The sequence below is a fragment of the Desmodus rotundus genome, chromosome 1 (assembly GCF_022682495.2).
Source record: "Desmodus rotundus isolate HL8 chromosome 1, HLdesRot8A.1, whole genome shotgun sequence".
In the NCBI taxonomy this organism is placed as follows: domain Eukaryota; kingdom Metazoa; phylum Chordata; class Mammalia; order Chiroptera; family Phyllostomidae; genus Desmodus; species Desmodus rotundus.
The window spans coordinates 87,091,347-87,113,696 of NC_071387.1; the positions used below are offsets into that span (position 1 = coordinate 87,091,347).

The following is a 22,350-nucleotide window of genomic DNA, read 5'->3' on the forward strand; positions in this document are numbered from 1 at the left end:
TAAGCATAAATATGCGTTTTTTAATAAAGAAATTCTGGTTTTATGGGGGTCCCCCCTTGTACATAATGTCTTCAAATCAGGATGGAAGGCTTAACAAAGAAAACTGGTTTTTACCCACTCATATATTCTATCAGCTCCTGAAATATAAGATGCCCCCACCCCTTTATCTTTGTAGGAGTTCAGTATCAGACAACTGTCACAAGGCTTTCATCTGCATAACTGAATAATAAAAGCAACTTTAACTTGGGAGACTAGACAGTAGAGTTTAATCTTCAAACTTGATTGACTTGGAAGCATTCCTGTCAATATAAAAGACCTTATTTGGGGTGGTGGTGAAGCCAAGGCCAGTGCCTGAGCTGTACTTCCAGCTCATGGCCCGGTCGTAGTCCTGCTGCAGGCTTTGCTGCAGGGTGTTGGCTGCTCTCCTGTTGAGTGCCATGTTGGGCCTTCCAATCATGTCAGGAGTGTGGCTAAATGAAGGGGATAGATTTTTAAAGCCACCCATAAGTTTGAGAAATTTCAGTTTCTGTTCCTCGTTTTCAAAACCAGCAGTATCCCATTGACCAAACTGAGTTCCCTGTGTTGAAGAGAAAAAAGGTGTTATTTTCTTCATTTCCAAATGAGCAAGCCCTTTCCTTTCCCTAACCCCAGTAGCACCAGGAGGATCCAGCTGATTAAGTGCTTGCTATGTACCAGGCACTGTACTCATGAACACATCAGTCGTCTTTATTCAACAGGAGCCCTATGAGGAATACAAGGAGAACCGCCCCCCGAAAACAGAATTATCTTCTGGAGGGCAGGCCCCTTGTAGCACAGGCTTCCCCTGTTAGGTAAGTGTTCTAGGAACCCAGTATTATGAAAGGCTGCATTTTGACTTCAGTGAATTTTTTTAAGACTCTTTCAACATGTTTGCCCATTTCATGATAGGTGATTTACCAATGCACCTGCCCACACTGCATTGAGTGTTTAGCAGGTTTTGACTAGACATGGCATGGTCCCCCAAGCCCCAGTCTAGCCCTGAGTTGACCTTTTCTTGTTACCCTGGATGAAAAAAGTCCTCAAAGGGGAACATTTTGTCGATGTGGAAAAAGTGGTATCAAAAAAGCATGAAAAGGCATCGAAATTGATGAGTTCAAAAACTGATTTTAGCAGTGGAAAAAAAAAGACTTGAAAGGTGACTGTAGTGTAAACATGTAAGAATACACAATCTTTATAAGTACTGTTTTTGGGGGGTCACCCCTTGTATTGTTATTATTCTCATTTTACTGATAAGGAAATGGAGGTTTGCAGTTTAATAGGATACAAGCCTAATTTAGTGACCCCACTAGAATTGCATCTCAAGTCTGGCCAAGACCAGAGTACATCTTTTACAATCTGAGCTGTCTACCTTATTCCATTTCCTCTAATTCATGGCAAATAGCATAGTACACCTTACCTCACCAGCTAGCCAGCCCCATTCATCAGCCTAAGGTTTCTGTCAGCTGATAGTGGAAGAGGGCAGATGGCAATTTGAAATGCACTTGTCTTCTAAGAAGCATTGCAGTTTATAGCAGGAAGGTAGTAGAAGCCTAAAGAAGGGTCACCCAGCCAAGCTAGAGGCTGGGCCAGACCAGGAACTCAGGGTTCTGATTCCTGTCCAGAGCATTCTACCACCCATGCATGAATCACTTGTGTTTAAGAAAATGCAAGAGAGCCCCTCAGAGCAGTGGCCTCAGAAAAGTCCCCATTCCTTCCAGTGTCTGAGGGAGTAACAAGAAATGTAGCGTCCCAGACTATGACTGAAGTCATGCAGACCAGGGTCAAAGAAGAAATTAACTCAGGGCAAGCTCTGGCACGGAGGGTGCTGGCTCCCAGGTTGGGGCACACTTTCCTGTCTCTCAGATCCTCATACTCCAGGAGAGGGGGAGGGTCCAGGATACTGAGTACATGATCTCAAAAGAGCTCTGGCATCAAACTTACTGTCCACTTCTGGGTTTCAGAAGCTTCTGTTTTGCCTGACTCACGATCAATCTCTTCTTGCAAAGCCTTTCGCCTCACCTGAGCAATGGGGAGGAAAGGAAAAAAAAGAAATGAGATATGGAAGTTTTCCTTTGAGCTTAAAACCTAGAACAAAGGTGGGGCAGAAGGACTGGCAGGTGACAGGAAAGGGAGCAGCTTTACTCTGCTGCAACCTAGGGCAGGCATTTGTTTAAAGTAGCCTGTAAGCTTCTTGAGGGCTGCAGTACCTTGTCCTAAAAAGTGGGCAGGTCTCATTTATCCTTGCTTAGCCATTCCTTAGGGATGTATTTTAAAGAGGTAGGTCCAAGACAGTGGCATAGGAGGATGCTGAGCTAGCCCCGCCCAAGGACACAGAGAATGTATACCTATACTTGGAGCAATTCCTCCTGAGAAACAACTAAGGACCAAATGAACAGCTTCTGCACAACAATGAAGAAAGAGAGACACAGAGAATGCTGGAGGAACTGTGAGACCTCTCTGGGACCTGAGGGAACTCTCCAGGACAGAAGGAACTGGTGACTACCACTTTTTATGTTTCCCCTGCACTTGGATAGTGGGCAGGATCTCCACCCAGGTGCTCTGGTTCACCAGCAGGGCATCTATAGTGCAAACTCAGCAAAAAGTCAAGCAGGAAAAGGAAGACGCCACAGTGTACATATAAGTGGCTCACAACCTTGAGATTGGTCCAGCAGGTACGTCAGGGTGCTGCTGCATGCACCCACTGGGTGGTCTGTGCATTCAGAGGTTCTCCTGGAGAACAAAGCTAGCAAAACTCTACTATTTGCTCACAAAGCTGCCCTGCCTAGAGAAAGTACACAATAGTAGGGTGCTGGAGAGTGCAGAGCTAACAAAACTCTATAGTATTTGCTCACAGAGCTACCCTGTCCAGATAAAGTGCAGAACTAGTAGGGTGCAGCCATGTGCACACCAGAACATCCCTGGTCAGACCCAGCTTGTGCAACAGACAACTAAATCATCAGCGAGTGCCATAGGCATAATGGGTAGCCCCACCCAGCTCAGGAGGGCAAAGAAGCAGGCATGCACTAGGGTGCCCCACCAGGACCCCACACCTTCTGGCCAGGCAATAATCACTGTGCACACCAACTTGACTACAGCAAGCCTGCCAAAACAATCCAGCACACAGTCTACACAGAGGCCACTTTTTCAAGATTGGGAGGGACAGCTATTTCATCTAATTCATAAGAATAAACACAAAGTCAAACAAAATGGGAGACAGAAAATATGTCCCAAATGAAGGAATGAGAAAAACTCTAATGAAAGAGATAATCAATTTACCTGATAAAGAATTCAAAGAAGCGGTCATAAAGATGCTCAACAAATTTTAGAGTAGAATAGAGGAACTCAGAGCACTTTAAGAAATACTTTAAATTCAGAGATGAAGAATGTAATCATTGAAATCATTAATACATTAGAGGGAATTGACAGCAGAATAGTTAATATAGAAGAATGGGTCACCAAACAAGATCAAATAGTGGAAATAGAACAGCAAAATGAAAAAAAAAAATTTTAATATGCCCTGGCCAAGAGCTTAGTTGATTAGAAAGTCGTCCTGATACACCAAGGTGGAAGGGCCAACCTCCAGTAAGTGCACATACGAGAAGCAACCAATGAATGCATGTGTAAGTGGAATAACAAGTTGATGTTTCCGTTTCTTTCTTTCTCTCCCCACTCACTCCTCCTTTCCCCTTCTCTAAAGTCAATTTCAAAAGATTTAAACAAAAAAAGGAACTTTTAAAAATGAAAATAGTATATGGGACCTCTGGGACAAAATCAAGCACTTTAACATTCACATCTTAGGGATTACGGAGAAGAGAGAGAAAACGAGGCAGGAAACATATTTGAAAACATAATGGCTGAAAACATTCCTAATCTAGGGAAGGAAAGGGATGTCCAGAACCACAAGGCAGAGAGTTCCAAAAAAGATGAACAAAAAGAGGCCTACACTAAGACATATTGTAATGGAGAACCAAGATGGCGGCGTAGGTAGACACACTGCGCCTCCTCGCACAACCAGAACTGACAGAAGAAAGAACGGCAAGGAAGTCCGACACAAAGTAGATAAAAAATAAACATTTATCCAGACCAGTAGGAGGGGCGGAGACGGGTAGCCAGGGTGGAGAAGACTCGTGTGGCCATGGCGGGACCGAGACTGGCGGAGTGTGGGACGAACAGGGCAGGCAGTCTGACCACTAGCAGACCCTGCGGCCCCACATTCGCACACAGATAAACCGAGAGGGCCGGACACAGAGTGGCAGAGAACGGGGCAGGCAGTGTGGTGGGTAGCACCCCGCGGCCCCACATTCGCGCACAAATAAACCGGGACAAACGGCAGGACCCAGGGCTCCAGTGTGACAAAATAAAGCCTCAAACCTCTGATTGAAAATGCCTGTGGGGGTTGGGGCGGCAGCAGGAGAGACTCCCAGCCTCACAGGAGAGGTCGTTGGAGAGACCCACAGGCGCCTAGGGCGTGCACAAGCCCAGCCACTCGGGAACCAGCACCAGAGGGGCCCAATTTCATTGTGGGTAGTGGAGGGAATGACTGAAATCTGGCAGAGAGTGGAGCAGGTGCCATTACTCCCTCTCGGCCCCTCCCCCACGTACAGCTTCACAGCGCAGCGACCAGCATCACCCCGCCCCGGGGAACACCTAAAGCTCCGCCCCTTTAAGCAACAGAAGCACCAAGACAAAAAAAAAAAAATGGCCCAAATGACAGAACACTTCAAAGATCCAGAAATAATTCAACTAAGCAGCGAACAGATAGCCAACCTATCTGATGCACAGTTCAAAACACTGGTTATCAAGACGCTCACAGAATTGGTTGAATTTGGTTGAAAACTAGATGAAAAAATGAAGGCTATGCCAAGAGAAACAAAGGAAAATGTACAGGGAACCAATAGTGATGCGAAGGAAACTGGGACTCAAATCAATGATGTGGACCAGAGGAAGAAAGAAACATCCAACCAGAAAAGAATGAAGAAACAAGAATTTGGAAAAATGAGGAGAGGCTTAGGAACCTCCAGGACATCTTGAAACGTTCCAACATCCGAATTATGGGGATGCCAGAAGGAGAAGAGGAACAACAACAAATTGAAAACTTATTTGAACAAATAATGAAGGAGAACTTCCCTCATCTGGCAAAAGAAATAGACTTCCAGGAAGTCCAGGAAGCTCAGAGAGTCCCAAAGAAGCTGGACCCAAGGAGGAACGCACCAAGGCACATCATAATTACATTACCCAAGATTAAAGAGAAGGAGAGAATCTTAGAAGCAGCAAGAGAAAAGAACACAGTTACCTACAAAGGAGTTCCCATAAGACTGTCAGCTGATTTCTCCAAAGAGACCTTACAGGCAAGAAGGTGCTGGCAAGAAGTATTCCAAGTCATGAAAGGCAAGGACCTATATCCAAGATTGCTCTATCCAGCAAAGCTATCATTTAGAATGGAAGGGCAGATAAAGTGCTTCTCAGATAAGGAAGGTCAAGTTAAAGGAGTTCATCATCACCAAGCCCTTCTTATATGAAATGTTAAAGGGACTTATCTAAGAAAAAGAAGATAAAAAATAGGAACAGTAAAAATGACAGCAAACTCACAGTTATTAACAGCCACACCTAAAACCAAAACAAAAGCAAACTAAGCAAACAACTAGAACAGGAACAGAACCACAGAAATGGAGCTCACATGGAGGGTTATCAACAGGGGAGTGGGAGGGGGAGAGGGGGGGAAGGTACAGAGAATAAGTAGCATAAATGATAGGTGGAAAATAGACAGGGGGAGGGTAACAATAGTGTAGGAAATGTAGAAGCCAAAGAACTTATATGTATGACCCATGGACATGAACTATAGGGGGGGAATGTGGGAGGGATGGGGTAGACAGGATGGAGTGGAGTGAAGGGGGAGGAATGGGACAACTGTAATAGCATAATCAATAAATATATTTTTAAAAAAGATACTGTAATTAAAATGAGAAAAGTTAAGGATACAAAGACAATCTTAGAGGCAACAAGAAGGAAACAGTAGTCAAATAAAAGAGAAACCAAAACAGGTATCAGCTAATTTCCTAACAGGAACTTTACAGGCTAGAAGGGACTAGCAGGAAATATTTAAAGTACAGAAAGAAAGGAATCTACAACCTAGAGTACTATGTTCACAGATCACCATTCAGATCTGAAGGAGAAAGAATTTCCCAGACAAGGAAAACCCTAAGGAGTTAACCACCACTAAACCAGCTTTACAAGAAACAAAAGGGTCTTCTCTAAAGATTTTGTTTGTTTTTAGAGAGAGGTGAATAGAGGGAGAAAGAAAGGGACAGACACATCAATGTAAAGGAGAAGCATCTATCAGTTGCATTCATATATGCCCCAACCGGGGACCGAACCTGCAACCCAGGCATGTGCCCTGACCAGGGTTCGAGCTAGCAACCTTTTGCTTTGTGGGATGACACCCAATCAACTGAGCCACACTGGTCAAGGCTAAAGGGTCTTCCTTATGCAGATAAAAAAAGGCTATAACCAGATACAAGAAAATACAGAAAAGAAAAAAAAATCTCATTGCTATAGACAAATATACAATAAATACAGTGAATCAACCACTTAAAAAGCAAATATGAAAGTTAAAAAACAAAAGTAGTAAAATTAACTACAACAGTCATTAGATACACAAAAAGACATAAAACATGTCAAAGATTGGAGGAGGGAGTAAAAGTGCAGTGCTTTTACAATGTGTCTGGACTTAAAAACCTATCAGCTTAAAATGACTGCTATAGATAGATGAGTATGTGTGTGTGTGTGTGTGTGTGTGTGTGTAATCTCCAACTCATGGTAACCACAAAACAAAAACAAAAACCTGTAAAAATACTGAAAAAAATAAAGAGGAAGAAACCCAAACAAAACACTGAAGTAAACCAGCAAATCAGACATAAAGAGAAGAAAAAAACAGAGAACTAAAATAGCCAAAAAAAAACAATTAATAAAATGGCAATAAGCACATACCTATAAATAATTAAGTATAAATGGACTAAATGCTCCAATCAAAAAACATAAGGTGGCAGAGTGGAGTAGAATAAAAAAAAGACCCATCTATATGCCAACTAAAAGGGATTCACTTTAGATTGAAAGACATACACAGACTGAAAGTGGAGGTATGGCAAAAGATATTACATGCAAGTAGAAATGAAATGAAAACTGGGATAGCGGTATTCACATCACACAAAATTAACTTGAGGATAAAGAATGTAAAAAAGACAAAGGCAGATGTTACATAATGATAAAGGGGTCAATCCAAGAAGAGGATATAACAATTCTAAATATCTAGGTGCCCATATAAGAGCACCTAAGTATATAAATCAAATATCAATTTGACATAAAGGCATAAATTAACAGTAATACTATAATGGTTGGGGATCTTAATACCCCTACTTACCTCAATGGGTAGATCATCCAAACAAAAATTTCATAAGGAAATAGTGGCCTTAAATAACACATCAGATTAGAGCAAGTTAATAGACATTTACAGAACATTTAGTCCCAAAAGAGCAGATTACACTTTTTCTCCAGTGCACATGGACCATTTTCTAGGATACACCACATATTAGGCCACAAAACAAGTCTCAATAAATTAAAGAAGACTGAAATTATATCAAGCATATTTGCTCACCACAAGGGCATGATACCAGAAATCAAATGCATGAAGGAAACTGAAAAACAGAAATTCATGGAGGTTAAACACCATGACACCAAACAACAAATGGATCAAAGACGTAAAATACCTTGAGACAAATGAAAACAGAACTTTCAAAAGTTTATGAGAAGCAGCAAAAGCAGGACTAAGAGGGAAGTTAATTGCTATACAGGCCTACAAAAGGAAACTCGAAGGATCCCAAGTTATCTAACTTTTCACCTAAGGAACTAGAAGAAGAACAAACAAAACCCAAATTTTTTGAGTGGAAATAAACAAAATAAAGACTAAAAATAGGAAGCTCAAGATGGCAGAGGAGTGAAGGGAAGCCACACTGAAAACCTCCCAGGACCTATCTGGATCACATCTAAATTGTGGAGAAATCACTAGGAATAAACACCGACCAATAGGAAGAGATAAGCCTTATAACCTTGGACAAACAAGGATCAGTTTCAGCACAACCTGTGTGGTAAGGAATGTGGTGGAGACTCCAGAAGGCTGGCCAGGTACAAACAGGTGGCAGCACGGAAGGGGTAATTAACCAACCAGTTGGATTCCCCTGAGAAGTGTGGAGTCTAAACACTAGGCTGAGGTCCCCAGCTTAGGGCATCAGAGCCCAAAAAGTAACAGACAACAAACATCAACCAAAAGTAGCAGGGTTGTTCTCTGCTAGAGACGGATGACTGGAGACACAAAGAGACATATAAAGGGCCAATGCACAAATTTTCATTTGCAGCCACCTATCCTGGGGTCTGGCAAAGGGAAGGGCAGAGTGGGCTGGAGACGCCTGAGGAGACTAGGGACAGAAGCTTTGGGGAGAGAACTGAGAGAGCAGCTGCTGGGATACCAGTGCTGAGTCATCCCCCATATAGCAATAGCCATCCTGCTCAGGCAGACCACTCCCCTCTGAGTGGCAGCAGCCTTAGAAGAAAAAAAGCTCCAACCCCAGGAGGGATTCTGTACTGCACTATGGGGCTTAAGTCTGACAGCTAGGTGCAGAATGACTAGATCAACAACCAAAGGAGTCACCCACAGCCATTAGATCCCAGGCAAAGGTGGAGCAGAGTGCACTAGAGATGCTTGAGGAAAGACTCAGGACAGGCTTTGGAGAGAGAATTGAGAGAGTAGCTGCTGGGCTCCCGGTGCTGAGTCGTTGGTTGGGTTGCTCAGGTGGGTTGCTCAGGTTGGGTTGCTCAGGTGGGTTGCTCCACTCTGAGCAACAGCCTGAGAGGAAACAATAGTCCTAACCTCAGAGGAATTCTGTACCACCCTATGGGGCTTAAGCCTAACTGCTCAGTGCAGAGTGAATAGATCAACAACAGAAGGAGACAGTCCCTGGCAGTCTCCAAGCAGGCAGCCTAAGGTCAGAGAGGGTCAACATCTGACATCACCAGAGGCAAATCCAGAAAGCAAATCCAGTAGTAAGTACCACAGGCTACCAAGAAGAAATCCACTGTAGTCTTCTCTATGATGTGTGATATTATCTTTCTTGAATAGCTTTTTAACATTTAATTCTTGACCATCAACTGTATGCATATTAAGTCACTAGATTTCACACTATAGCCTATTTATCTCCTTTCTTATAGTAGTCTTAATCTCTTTAAAACCTTATTAATACTGGTTCATTTGCTTTTGATAGTGGGATTGCGGGTGGAAGTTGTTTTTGCAGATGTGGGTTTTGTTCCTGAGCTTTGTGGATTTGTTCTGATAGCACCTGCACAACAGCATACAAGACATGGTGGGCGGGATGACCCTCAGTAAACCAGCTGCAGGGAAGTAAAGAATGACATAACAAAAATAAAACCCAGTTACATCCAGAGAGTCAACATAAACTGTATACAGAGCATCCCAAGATAATCAAGTTCAGGAGATCAAGGAGACTACATGACTGAACCTCACAGGTCTCCTACCATACAACTTCACACCACAAACTAAGGGAGTCAGAACAGATCAATTTAAGAATCAGAGGCTAACAAGAAGAGTCTCACAAACAATGGGAAGACAAAGAAATAAACCCTAAAGGAAAGGAAAGGAGGAAGCCTCAGAAAGAATGCTAAATGAAATAGAGGCAAGTCATCTATCAGATATTGAGTTCGAAGCAATGGTTATAAGGAAGTTCAATGAGCTCACAGAGAACTACCAAAAACTACAGGTAAACTATGGTGAACTCACTGCAAACTATTATCAACATAAAAAGGGAAATAGAAACTATCAACAAGAGACAAGAGGAAATGAAGAATACAATTTCTGAATTGAAGAACACAGGAGAAGGAATCAAAAGCAGGCTCCATGTAGCAGAGGATCGAATCAGCAAGCTGGAGGACAAGGTAGAAAAAAACTCCCAGAAAGAGAAAGAAAAGGAAAAGACTCTAAAAGAAAGAAGAGGTGTTAAGTGAACTTCAGGACAACATGGAACATATTAGTATCCTTATAATAGGGATACCAGAAGGAGAATAAGTGCAAGGGATAGAAAAACTGTTTGAAAAACAAATGATGGAAAACTTCCCTAATTTGATGAGAGAAGTAGTTACACAAATGCAGGAGGCAGAGAGGGTCCCAATCAAGAGGACCACAAAGAGGCCCACTCCAACATACATCATAATTAAAATGGCAAAATTCCAAGACAAAGAGAGAATCTTAAAGGCAGCAAGGGAGAAACAGGAAAAAACAGACAAGGGAGCCCCGATAAGACTAGCAGCTGACTTCTCAATGGCAATGATCCAAGTCAGAAGGGAATGGCAAGGAATATTCCAACTAATGAAAAACGAAGGCCTGCAACAAGGCTCTCAATTAAAATGGAAGGCCAAATAAGGAGCTTCCCAGACAAAAGAAGTCTAAAAAAATACACCTCCACCAAACCAGCACTGCAAGAGATGCTAAAGGGACTGCTTTAAGGAAAGGAAGGAAAAGAGAAAGACAGAGGAACACAGGTAGGAATAAAAGCAATGAATAACTTCCTATCGATAATAACCTTAAATGTAAATGGATTAAATGCTCCAATCAAAAGACATAGAATAGCTGAATGGATAAGAAAACATGACCCACACATATGCTGCCTACAAGAGACCCATCTCAGGACAAAAGACTTACGCAGACTGAAAGTGAAGGGCTGGAAACAAATATTCCAAGCAAATGGACAGGAAAAAAAAAAAGCCCGGGTAGCAAAATTCGTATCAGACAAAATAGACTTCCAAAGTAGAGCCATAAAAACAGAGACCAAGAAGGACACTTAATAATACTCAAGGAAGGGAAGAATCCATCAAGAAGATATAAACGTTATAAATACATATGCACCCAACATAGGAGCATCCAAATATATAAGAAAATATTGGAGTACTTCAAGAAAGATATTGACAGCACCACAATTATAGTAGGGGATTTTAATACCTCACTGTCAAAAATGGATAGATCTTCCAAACAAAATATCAACAAAGATATTGCGGCACTGAACAATATCCTTGATCAAATTGATTTAACCGATTATATATATATATATATATATATATATATATATATATATATATAGAATTGTTCCAAGTGTGGGAAATGTGGCTCAGCCCCCACTCGGAAAAGCCAGTGGGGAGTGAGGTTGGTGGGCAGGACCCACGTCCATGGATAGGTTCTCCAGTGGGAAATCAGGTCTGCATTGTACTTTGACTGCTGTGAGACTTGCTCTTGCTAAAACTCCCTCACCCTGAATTGAGGCAGCAAAACTGCTGAATGTCTCCCTAGTAAGGGATCTTTAGACTTAGTTATTTAGGAACAAGTTGGGCAGAAGTGGAAATAACATCAGGTGGTAAGATTCTAAGGCTAGTGTCTCACTCCCTCCTTTAGAGGATTTAATTTGAAAATACTGGTTTGCTTGAATTTTGTTTTTGAATGGCTCAATCTCAATCTCAATCTCAAAAATTTAGGAAACTAAATCACTGGTAAACAGAATGAGATCTCTAATGTTGTTACAATCATAAGGATTCTACTCAGAAAGAATTTAAATTGTTTAAAATAAATAAATAAGTGTATTTACCAGTGGAGAAAAAACTGGTTCTGAAGGTTATCAATGTGTTCATCAATTTATCAATCTAAAGCATGTTACAAGTGGAATGGGGGTGTGACGTATTAAAGAAATATTAAGAATTCTCTTCATTTATGCCGGAGCCATAACCTTTTATTATAAAAATGAAATATAGGTGTACAGTCTCCCGCGGAGAACTAGCCCTTCTCCGCGGAAGACTACGTACTATTTTTTAACTCAGTACCTGTAAACAATGATCATTTCCTTGGGGAAGAACTGGCTATTCTCCCGGAGGGAACGGTTAGTTAAAAGTTAATCAAGTCACAAAAAAGGCTCTTGGCAAGTAACCGCTTTTTTCTAAAACATATTTAAGCAAAGCACCTCCACCCCCATCTTTCCCACTTTCCTTGCAACCTCTGAACCTAGGAACTACCAGGTCCTGGGAACAACAGGATATAATTAACTTGCTGCTCAACTCATTGACTCAGACTATCAAGGGGAAATTAAAATCATGCTTAAAGCTTCTGGCTATCATATTATTCCCGCTCAAACGCGCTTTGCTCAGCTGCTCCTACTCCCCTACATAATCTCAAAGACTCAAAATACAGTGAGGGAGAAGGAGGCTTAGGTAGTACAATCAATCAGTTTTTTGGACAGAATCAATCAAATTAAATAGACCAATCTTACAAATAAAGATAAAGGATAAGACCTTTCAGGGCCTCATAGATATGGGAGCCTGGAGCTGACAGCTCTGTTATCTCAAATCAGTTTTGGCCTCTGGAGTGGCCTCTAACAGACAGCAGAACTCCTGTCACAGGTGTTGGAGGAGTTTCTCAACCACAAATCTGGTCTCTTAAATGTTACAGACCAGAAGGGCAGGTAGGGAGAATTCAACCATATATTTTGCCTATGCCCCTTAATATTTGGGGCCGTGATCTCCTCAGTCAATGGGGGATGCAAATCTCTCTGCCGCTTTTTCCCTAGTAGCCACTGGTCTCGTAACTTCCCTACCACTTACCTGGCTCTCCAACACGCCTGGTATGGGTTTATCAGTGGCCACTTAAAGGAGAGCGATTTGAGCAGACCTGTCTTTTAATTAAACAACAATTAGAAGCAGGTCATATTGAACCCTCTAACAGCCCTTGGAATACACCTATTTTTGTTGTACCAAAGAAATCTGGCAAATGGAGGCTTATTCATGATCTAAGAAAAATCAATGAAACCCTCCAGCCTATGGGCCCCCTACATCCTGGAATCCCCAATCCAGCTTGCATTCCAAGGAGTGGCCACTTTTAGTTATTGACCTAAAGGATTGTTTCTTTACAATTCCTTTAGCAGAAAAGGACCGGAGAGTTCTGCATTTTCCCTCCCAGTCATTAACAATTCTCAGCTTTTGCAGCAGTTTCAATGGAGAGTTCTGCCCCAGGGAATGCTTAACAGCCCAACTATCTGCCAGTATTTTGTTCATACAGCCATTCAGCCAGTAAGAGATCAATTCCCTGATTCAATTATCTATCATTATATGGATGACAACCTGATCGCAGCTCCTTCACAAGATATTTTGGCAAAAACTGCCTCCTTTCTTAGAAACTCTGTAGCCTCTGCTGGACTAGTAATTGCTCCAGAAAAAATCCAGCATTCAGAACCTTGGAGATATTTAGGCTATACCCTTTTTAATAGGACTATTCGGTCTCAAGTCCTTCAAATTAATCCACCCAAGGATTTAACTCTTAATCGCCTCCAGCAACTCCTGGGAGCAATCAACTGGGTACGACCCAGCCTTGGAATACCTATCCAACAATTAATTCATTTATTTAATGCCTTTAAAGGGGACCCAGATCTTAATTCCCCCAGAAAATTGTCCTCTGAGGCCCTACAAGAATTAGATACAATAAATAAGCATATTGAACACAGACAACTGACCAGAATTAATTCTGTTTCCTGTCTGGCTTTTCTGTTTCCCAACCTTAGGCACCCTGACAGGTCTTATAGGACAGCTGTTGCCCCACTTAGCTATGATAGAGTGGCTTTTTCTGTCTCATCAACCACAATGCACTATTACCACCTATGTAACTGCGTTGTGTCATCTTATTATAAAGGGGCGTGAGAGAACACAGCAGCTATTTGGATAAGATCCTGCCTTTATTCACGTCCCCCTAACTCAAGTCTATTTACAACATTTGGCAACTCAATCTTTAGAATTTCAGTGTGCTATAGCTGACTCTGTAGGGGGACTAGAAATTAACCTGCCCTCAGATAGATTGCTTCAAAAGATTCCATTCCTTCAAATAAGGCTAGCAGAAAAGGTCAGCCCAACACCAATAACTGGGGTGAGAACTGTGTTTCTCGACAGGTCCGGAAAAACCAGACGGGCTGCTACTGCCTGTCAAGAAGGCAAAAATTGGAAAAATTTTTGTATCCTCAGGACATTCCTCTACCCAAAGGGCCGAACCTTTTGCTGCAATGATGGCCTTGCAGCAATGGCCCCCAGAACCTTTGAATATAGTCTGTGACTCAGGGTATATACTGTTTATACTATTCTGCATCTAGATCAGGCATTAATTAAGTCTTCTACTGACCCCAATCTACTTAACTTATTTCTAACCCTACAGTCCCTCCTTGACAAGCGAGAACACCCCTTCTTCATTACTCATATTCGATCCCATTCAGGATTGCCTGGCCCCCTGGTGGATGGTAACAATAGGGCAGATGCTTTAGTTAGTGTCCTTACTGCCTTCCAGCAAGCAGCAGCTTCTCATCAGTTTTTTCACCAGAACAGCCAGACACTCCGAAAACAATTTGACATTCCTCGCTCTCAAGCTAAGTAAATTATTAAAGAATGTCCTGATTGCCAAGCCCTTAGCAAGGCACCCCCATCTACAGGAGTCAATCCTCGAGGACTAAGCGCTCAGATGATTTGGCAAATGGATGTCACTCATTATGCTCCCTTTGGGAAATTCAAATATGTTTCATATTTCTATCAATACTTATTCTGGTGCCCTACATGCATCTGCTTTAACAGGAGAATCTGCTAAAAATATACAAGCCCATTGGCTTGAGGCCTTTAGTCATTTAAGATGGCCTCAGCAAATAAAAACTGATAATGGCCCTGGATGCCTTGCCCATTCCACTCAGGTCTTTCTTCAGCGTTGGAATATCCAACATAAAACAGGAATACCTTACAATCCAACCGGTCAGGCAATCGTAGAATGGGCTCATCATACTTTTAAAAATCTTCTCAAAGAACAAAAAAGGGGGAAGTCATGAGTCCTCCCCCCCCCAAAATTTGACTATGTTATTACCCATGTTTACCTATAATTTTCTAAATTGTGATGATAATTTAAAGTCACCCATAGACAAACACCTTGGGCGAAACAGGCCTGCAGTCCCACACCCCTTGGTCTCACACAAAGACTCATTAGGGGAAGGAAAATGGGAAGGCCCAGTTGCATTATTAACTTGGGGAAGAGGGTATGCTTGTTTTTCTTTCCAGAAGAACCCTTGGAGCTGCATCGAAGAGGGTGAAGCCATATCAGAAAAGGCTTCCCTGTCAGCAACCCACTTCCACCTCATTGGACTCTTCCAATCCAGGATTCTTCAAGCTGTACATCACCCACCCTGAAGTGCAATTCCATCCAGTACTCCTGGAGTGATATTCAGCATCACCTAGAGGGACTTTTTCTACCAATTTAAAAGGACAAATTGATAAATTGCAGCTAGAATTGCATCAGCAGCTGCAGGACATTCAGGGCTTGATTAAGCAAGAGGTTTTTCAAACCCTCTGTGACAATCTCAGCTGGCTAAACCCCCCCAAATTGGCTTGATGGACTTAATCTGAGAATGTGGGTCTTTGGAGCCACTGGTTGCTTACTGATTATAATAATGCTCTGTGTACTTTGCTGCATTTGCAGATTATTTCCCCAGGGTCCTGTGAGAGGCCAGCAAGTAGCAAGCTTTGAGGGATCTATAGCGGTCCTAACTAAAAACAAGGGGGGAGATGTGGGGAACTGTTCCAAGCGTGGGAAATGTGGCTCAGCCCCCACTCGGAAAAGCCACTGGGGAGCGAGGTTGGTGGGCAGGACCCACGTCCATGGATAGGTTCTCCAGTGGGAAATCAGCCCTGCACTGTATCTAAACTGCTGTAAGACTTGCTCTTGCTAAAACTCCCTCACCCTGAATTGAGGAAGCAAATGTTTACTGAGTATCTTCATCTTCCTAAAGTCTGTGCTAAACCACCTAAGTATGGAGTGTGAGCAACTTCCCCCTTAAGCTGTAACATCCTTCTCTTTGAAGTAATTAGCAGTGTCCTGTCCTTTGTCCTCCTTAAAAGGTAATCACCTGTGGTGAACCTGTGCATAGTAAGTGAGGATCACCCTCAATATAATGTGCCCAGAAAAACAATAAAAGCCTGTCCAGGCGGGGGTCAGGGGCCCTCTCTTTAACTTGGAGAGTGACCATGCAGCCCCTTTATCTCCACAGGATTTCTGTAGTCCCTGTGTATGTGTATTTGAATACTGCAACCACAACAACAGATCCTGCTGGCTAGGATTCGAGTTATATATGTATAGAAGCTTTCATCCCAAACATACAAAATACACATTCTTTTCAAATGCACATGGAACATTTTCAAAATAGACCATATGACAGCACACAAAACAAGCTTCAACAAATTGAAGAAAATTGAAATCATATCATTTTCTCTGACCACAAGAGACTGAAACTAGAAACCAAATTCAGGGAAAAACCTCAAAAACACTCAAATTCATGGAGATTGCATAGCATGCTATTAATGAATGGGTTAAGAATGAGATCAAGGAAGAAATTAAAAAGTTTCTAGAAATAAGTGAAAATGAACTCACAAAAATCCAGAACTTATGGGACACAGTGAACAGATTCCTGAGAGGGAAGTGTATAGTGATACAACCTACCTAAAAAAGATAGAACATTTCAAATAATCAACCTACCCCTACATCTACAAGAACTGCAGGAAGAACACCAAAACAGCCAAGAGCAAATAGAAGGAAGGAAATAACCAAGATCAGAACAGAATTAAATGACATACAGACTAAAAGAATAATTCTAAGAATCAATAAATCTGGAAGCTGGTTCTTTGAAAAGATAAACAAAATCGACAAGCCTTTAAGCAGACAGATCAAGAAAAAGAGAGGACCCAAATAAACACAATCAGCAATGAGAGAGGAGAGATTACAACTGATACCAGAGAAATACAAAGGACTGTAAGAAATTACTACGAAGAACTATATGCCAAGCAATTTGAAAACCTAGATGAAATGGACAAATTTCTAGAAAAATATAATCTTCCAAAACTGAATGAAGAAGCAGCAGAAATCAAAAAACTCCAGCACACAAAAACCTGGACTGGATGGTTTCACAGGAGAATTAGGTTTGATCTCCAAAATCTATAAAGAACTCACACAGCTCCACTCTAGGAAGACAAAGAGCCCAATTTAAAAAATGGGTTAAGACTTGAACAGACACTTCTCCAAGAAGGACGTAAGAGGGCCAAGGGGTACATGAAAAGATGCATGGAAAGATGCTCAGCATCACTACCCATTGGAGAGATGCAATTAAAAACCACAATGAAGTATCACTTCACACTGGTAAGAATGGCTATCATAAATAAATGAACAAACAACAAGTATTGGAGAGGATGTGGAGAAAAGGGAACCCTAGTGCACTGTTTGTTGGTGGTTATGCAGACTGCTGCAGCCACTGTGGAAAACAGTATGGAATTTCCTCAGAAAACTAGAAATGGAACTGCCTTTTGACCTGGCAATTCCAATGCTGCGATTGTACCCTAAGAACCCTGAAATGCCAATCCAAAAGAACCTATGCACCCCAATGTTCATAGCAGCACAATTTCCAATATCCAAGTACTGGAAGCATCCTAAGTGTCCATCAGTAAACGAATGGATTAAAAAACTATGGTATATTTACACAATGGAATATTATGTAGCGGAAAGAAAGAAGGAGCTCCTATCCTTTGCGACAGCATGGATGCTACTGGAGAGCATTATGCTAAGTGAAATAAGCCAGGTGGTGAAAGACAAATATTGTATGATCTCACCTTTAAATGGAACCTAATCAACAAAACAAACAAGCAGGCAAAATACAATGAGAGAAATTGAAATAAAGAACAAACTGACATTAACCAGATGGTAGGGGTGACAGGATAATGGGAGACAATGGGGGTCATCAAGGAACAGGTATAAAGGACACATGGACAAAACCAAAGGCAGGTAGGATTGAGTGAGGGATGCTGTGTATGGGTGGGGCAGGTGGGAATGGTAGGCGGAAAATGGAGACAACTGCACTTGGACAACAATTTAAAAAAAGACTAAAAATTAAAAAAAATAGAAAATATCAATGAAAGTAAGAGCTGGTTCTTTGGAAGGAAAAATAAAACAGACTAACCCCTTGCAAGACTCAAGAAAAGAGGGCCCAATCAAATACAGAAATGAAAGAGGAGAGATTACAATCCACACCACAAAGGTAAAACGGATTATAAAGCAACACTACAAGCAATTATATGCCAACAAATTGGAGAATGTAGAATGGGTAAATTCCTAGAAACATACTGTCTTCTAAGACTAAATCAGGAATAAACAACATTTAAACAGATTAGTAGTATCAAAATGAAATTAATCATCAAACTTCCTACAAAAACATGTCCTGGATCAGATGGCTTCACAGGTGAATCCTACCAACAATTTAAAAAAGAATAGGTATCCTTGTCATACTATCCCAAAAAACTGAAGAGGAAGGAAAGCTCCCAAATTCATTTTATCAAGCCAGCATTACCCCAATACCAAAACCAAACAAAGACACTACAAAAAGAAAAGGAGTGGGAGGATTACAAGGCCAATATCTGTGATGAACATAGATGCAAAAATCCTCAACATGTTATTAATTAATGTCACGCCAATATATTTAATTTAAAAAATGAATAACCCCAGAACTGAGAAAAAGTCACTTTAGTTTTAATAACATCTCATTCTTTATCCACAAAATATTAGCAAATTTAACAAGATTATACATCTTGATCAAGTAGGATTTATTTCAGGGATGCAAGGATGTTATAATTCTGCAAATCAATGAATGTGATACACCAAATAAAATTAAACATTAAAAAATTAGCATATTAATAGATAAATATAAAGCATTTGACAAAATTCAACTTCCATTTATGGTACTTGCTCTCAGCAAAGTGGGTAGAGAGGGAATATACCTCAGTATGATAAAGGCCATATATAAGAAACCACACATATTCAATGGAGAAAAACTGAAAGCTTTTTCTGTAAGATCAGGAAGATGACAGGTTCATCATTTTTAGTCGACATAGTATTGTAAGTCCTAGTATGGCAATCAGACAGGAAAAAGAAATTAAAGGCTTCCAAATTGAAAAGGAAGAAGTAAAACTATCTATTTTCAGATGACGTGATCTGATATACAGAGATCCCTAAAGATTCCATCAATAAACTATTAAAAGTAATAAATGAATTCAGTACAGTTGCAGAATGCAAAATCAATATTCAGAAAGCTGTGTTTTTATACTCTATAACAAACTATCAGAAAATTAAGAAAAGAATTTCATCTACAATTGCATAAAAAATTACCTAAGAATAAGTATGAACAAAGCAGTAAAAGCTATATACTCTGCAAACATTCAGAGATTGATAAAAGAAATTGAAGAGCCTTGACTGGTGTGGCTCAGTTGGTTGGATCATTGTCCTGTGAACCAAAAGGTCATGGGTTAGCTTGCTGGTCAGGGCACATGCCTAGGTTGTGGGTTCAGTCCCTGGTTGGGGTGCATATGAGAGGTAACCAATTGATGTTTCTCTCTCACATTGATCTTTCTCTCCTCTCTCTGGAGTCAATGAGCATGTTCTTGGGTGAGAATAAAATTAAAAAAAAAAAAAAAGAAAAAAGAAATTGTAGACCAAATAAAGAGAAGAATGTACTTGGCTTATGCACAGGAAGAATTAATATTATTTAAATGTCCGTATCATCCAAAGCAATCTATAAATTCAATATAATTCCTATCAAAATACCAATGGCATTTTTCATAGAACTAGAATAACCCTAAAATTTATATGGAATCATAAAACAGCAAATAGCCAAGGCAATCTTGTGAAAGAAAAGTGGGAGGTATCACACTACCTGATTTCAAACTACACTGTAAGGCTACAGTAATCAAAACAGTATGTCACTGGCACAAAAGCATACAGACACACAGGTCAACGGATCAAAATAAAGAGGCCAAAAATAAATCCACACTCTTAAGGCTAATTAATCTATGAAAAAGGAGGCAAGACTATACAATGGGACCTGCTGGATAGCTCAGTTGGTCAGAACATCGTCCCAATGTGCCAAGGTTTCAAATTCGATTCCCAGTTAGGGCACATACAAGAATTAACCAATGAATGCATAAATAAGTGAGACAACCAATTGATATTTCTCTCTTTCTTCCTCTCTTCCTCCCTCTTTCTAAAATGAATAAATGAATTTTTTTTAAAAAAGAATATACAATGGGGTAAAGACAGCTGCTTCAATCAATAGTGTTGGGAAAACTGGAGAGATACTTGGGGAAAAAAAGAGAAAAAGAAACTAGACCACATTCTTACACCAAACACAGGAATAAACTCAAAATGGATTAAAGACTTAAATGTTAGACTTGTAACCATAAAAATCACAGAAAACATAGGCAGGAAAACCTTGGACATTTCTTATAGCAATATTTTTTCAGATATATTGCCTCAGGCAAGGGAAACAAAAAAAAAATAAATGGGATAAATGGGACTACATCAAACTAAAAAGTTTGTATACAGCGAAGGAATCCATTAACAAAAGGAAAAGATCCCCACTGAATGGGAGAACAATTAGCCAATTATACATCTAATAAGAGAATAATACCCAAAATTTATAAAGAACTTATACAACTCAATACCAAAAAAAAGAAAAAGAAAAAAAATGGGCCAAGGACCAGAATAGACACTTCTCCAAAGAGGACATACAGACAGCCAATAGACATACGAAAAGACACTCAACGTCACTAATCATCAGAGAGAGGCAATGAGACATCACCTGTCAGAATGACTATCATCAATAAATCAACAAAGTGCTGGTGAGGATGTGGAGAAAAGAGAATCCCAGGGCACTACTGTGGGAATGCAGACCGGTGCAGCCACTCTGGAAAGCTGTATCGAGTTTCCTTAAAAAACTTAAAATGGAACTGCTATTTCACCCAGTGTCTCCACTTCTGGGAATATATCCTAAGAATCCCTAAACACCAATCAGAATATATGCATCCCGATGTTCAGAGAAGCATTATTTACAACAGTGAAGATGGAAACAGCCCAGGTGTCCATTAGTAGATAAGTGGATAAAAAAGCTAAGGTACATTTACATAATGGAATACTACTCTTATCCTTTGGAATAGCATGGACGGACCTGGACAGCATTATGCTAAATAAATCAGTCAGAGAAAGACAAGTACCATATGATTTGACTCACACATGGAATCTAATGAACACAATAAACTAACAAACAAAATAGAAACACAATGAGAGAACAGACTGACAGCTGTCAAAGGAGAGAGGCGTTGTGGGGCTGGGTGAAAAAGTGAAGGGATTATGCTATAAAAAAAAGTCATATTCACAGACAACAGTATGGTGATTACCAGAGGGAAAAGGGGTAGGGGGGAGGTAGAGGATGGTAAAGGGGGGATAAATAGTGATGGAAGGAGACTTGACTTGGAATGGTGAACACACAATACAATATACAGATGATATATTATAGGACTGTACACCTCAAACCTATATAATTTTATTAACCAATGTCAACCCAATAAATTAAAAAAAAAATTGGCAGAGGACATGAATAGACACTTTTCCAAAGAGAGCATACAGATAGCCAACAGACACTTGAAAAGATGCTCAAAATCACTAATCATTAGGAAAACTGAAATTAAAATCACAATGAACTATCACCTCACACCTGTCAAAATGGATATCATCAATAAAAAAAAACAGACAAGTATTGGTGAGAATGTGAAGAAAAGGGAACCCTTGTGCACTGTTGGTGGGAATGCAGGTTGGTGCAGCCAATGTTGAAAACAGTATGGAGGTTCCTCAAAAAATTAAGAACAGAACTACTTTATGACCTGACAGTTCTACATGTGGGTACTGAAAGAAATCCAAACACTCATTAGAAAAGTTATATGCACCACTATGTTCATTGCAGTGTTACTTATAATAGCCAAGATATGGAAGCCATGAAAGTGCTTGTCAATAGAAGAGTGGATAAAAATGCTGGGTACATATATGAAATGAAATATTACTCACCCATAAAAAGAACTAAATCTTACCATTTGCTACAATAGGGATGGACCTAGAGGGTATGATGCTAAGTAAAATAAGTCAGACAGAGAAAGACCAATAGCATGATTTCCCTTACCTGTGGAATCTAAAAACTTAAACAAGTAAGACAAATAAATTCATATGTACAGAAAACAAACTGATGTTCACCATAGGGGAACAGCGCTGGAGGGCTGGGTGAAAAAGGTGATAGGATTAAGAAGTACAAATTGCTGGTTACTGAATAGTATAAGCATAGCACAGGGAATGTA

General features: G+C 40.6%; 1 protein-coding gene across 4 annotated transcripts in view; it reads right to left on the minus strand.

Moving 5' to 3' along the window:
* KNOP1 (lysine rich nucleolar protein 1) overlaps window positions 1–22,350 on the minus strand; it is a 35,794-nt gene continuing 13,444 nt past the window's right edge. For all 4 annotated transcript variants that reach the window (XM_024560487.3, XM_053925800.1, XM_045195368.2 and 1 more), the window contains 2 exons: window positions 1,960–2,037; window positions 1–577 (listed from right to left, as the gene is read on the minus strand). In XM_024560487.3, the coding sequence (XP_024416255.2) occupies window positions 266–577; window positions 1,960–2,037 (390 nt within the window). In that variant the 3' untranslated portion in view covers window positions 1–265. The remainder of the gene's footprint in view (window positions 578–1,959; window positions 2,038–22,350) is intronic.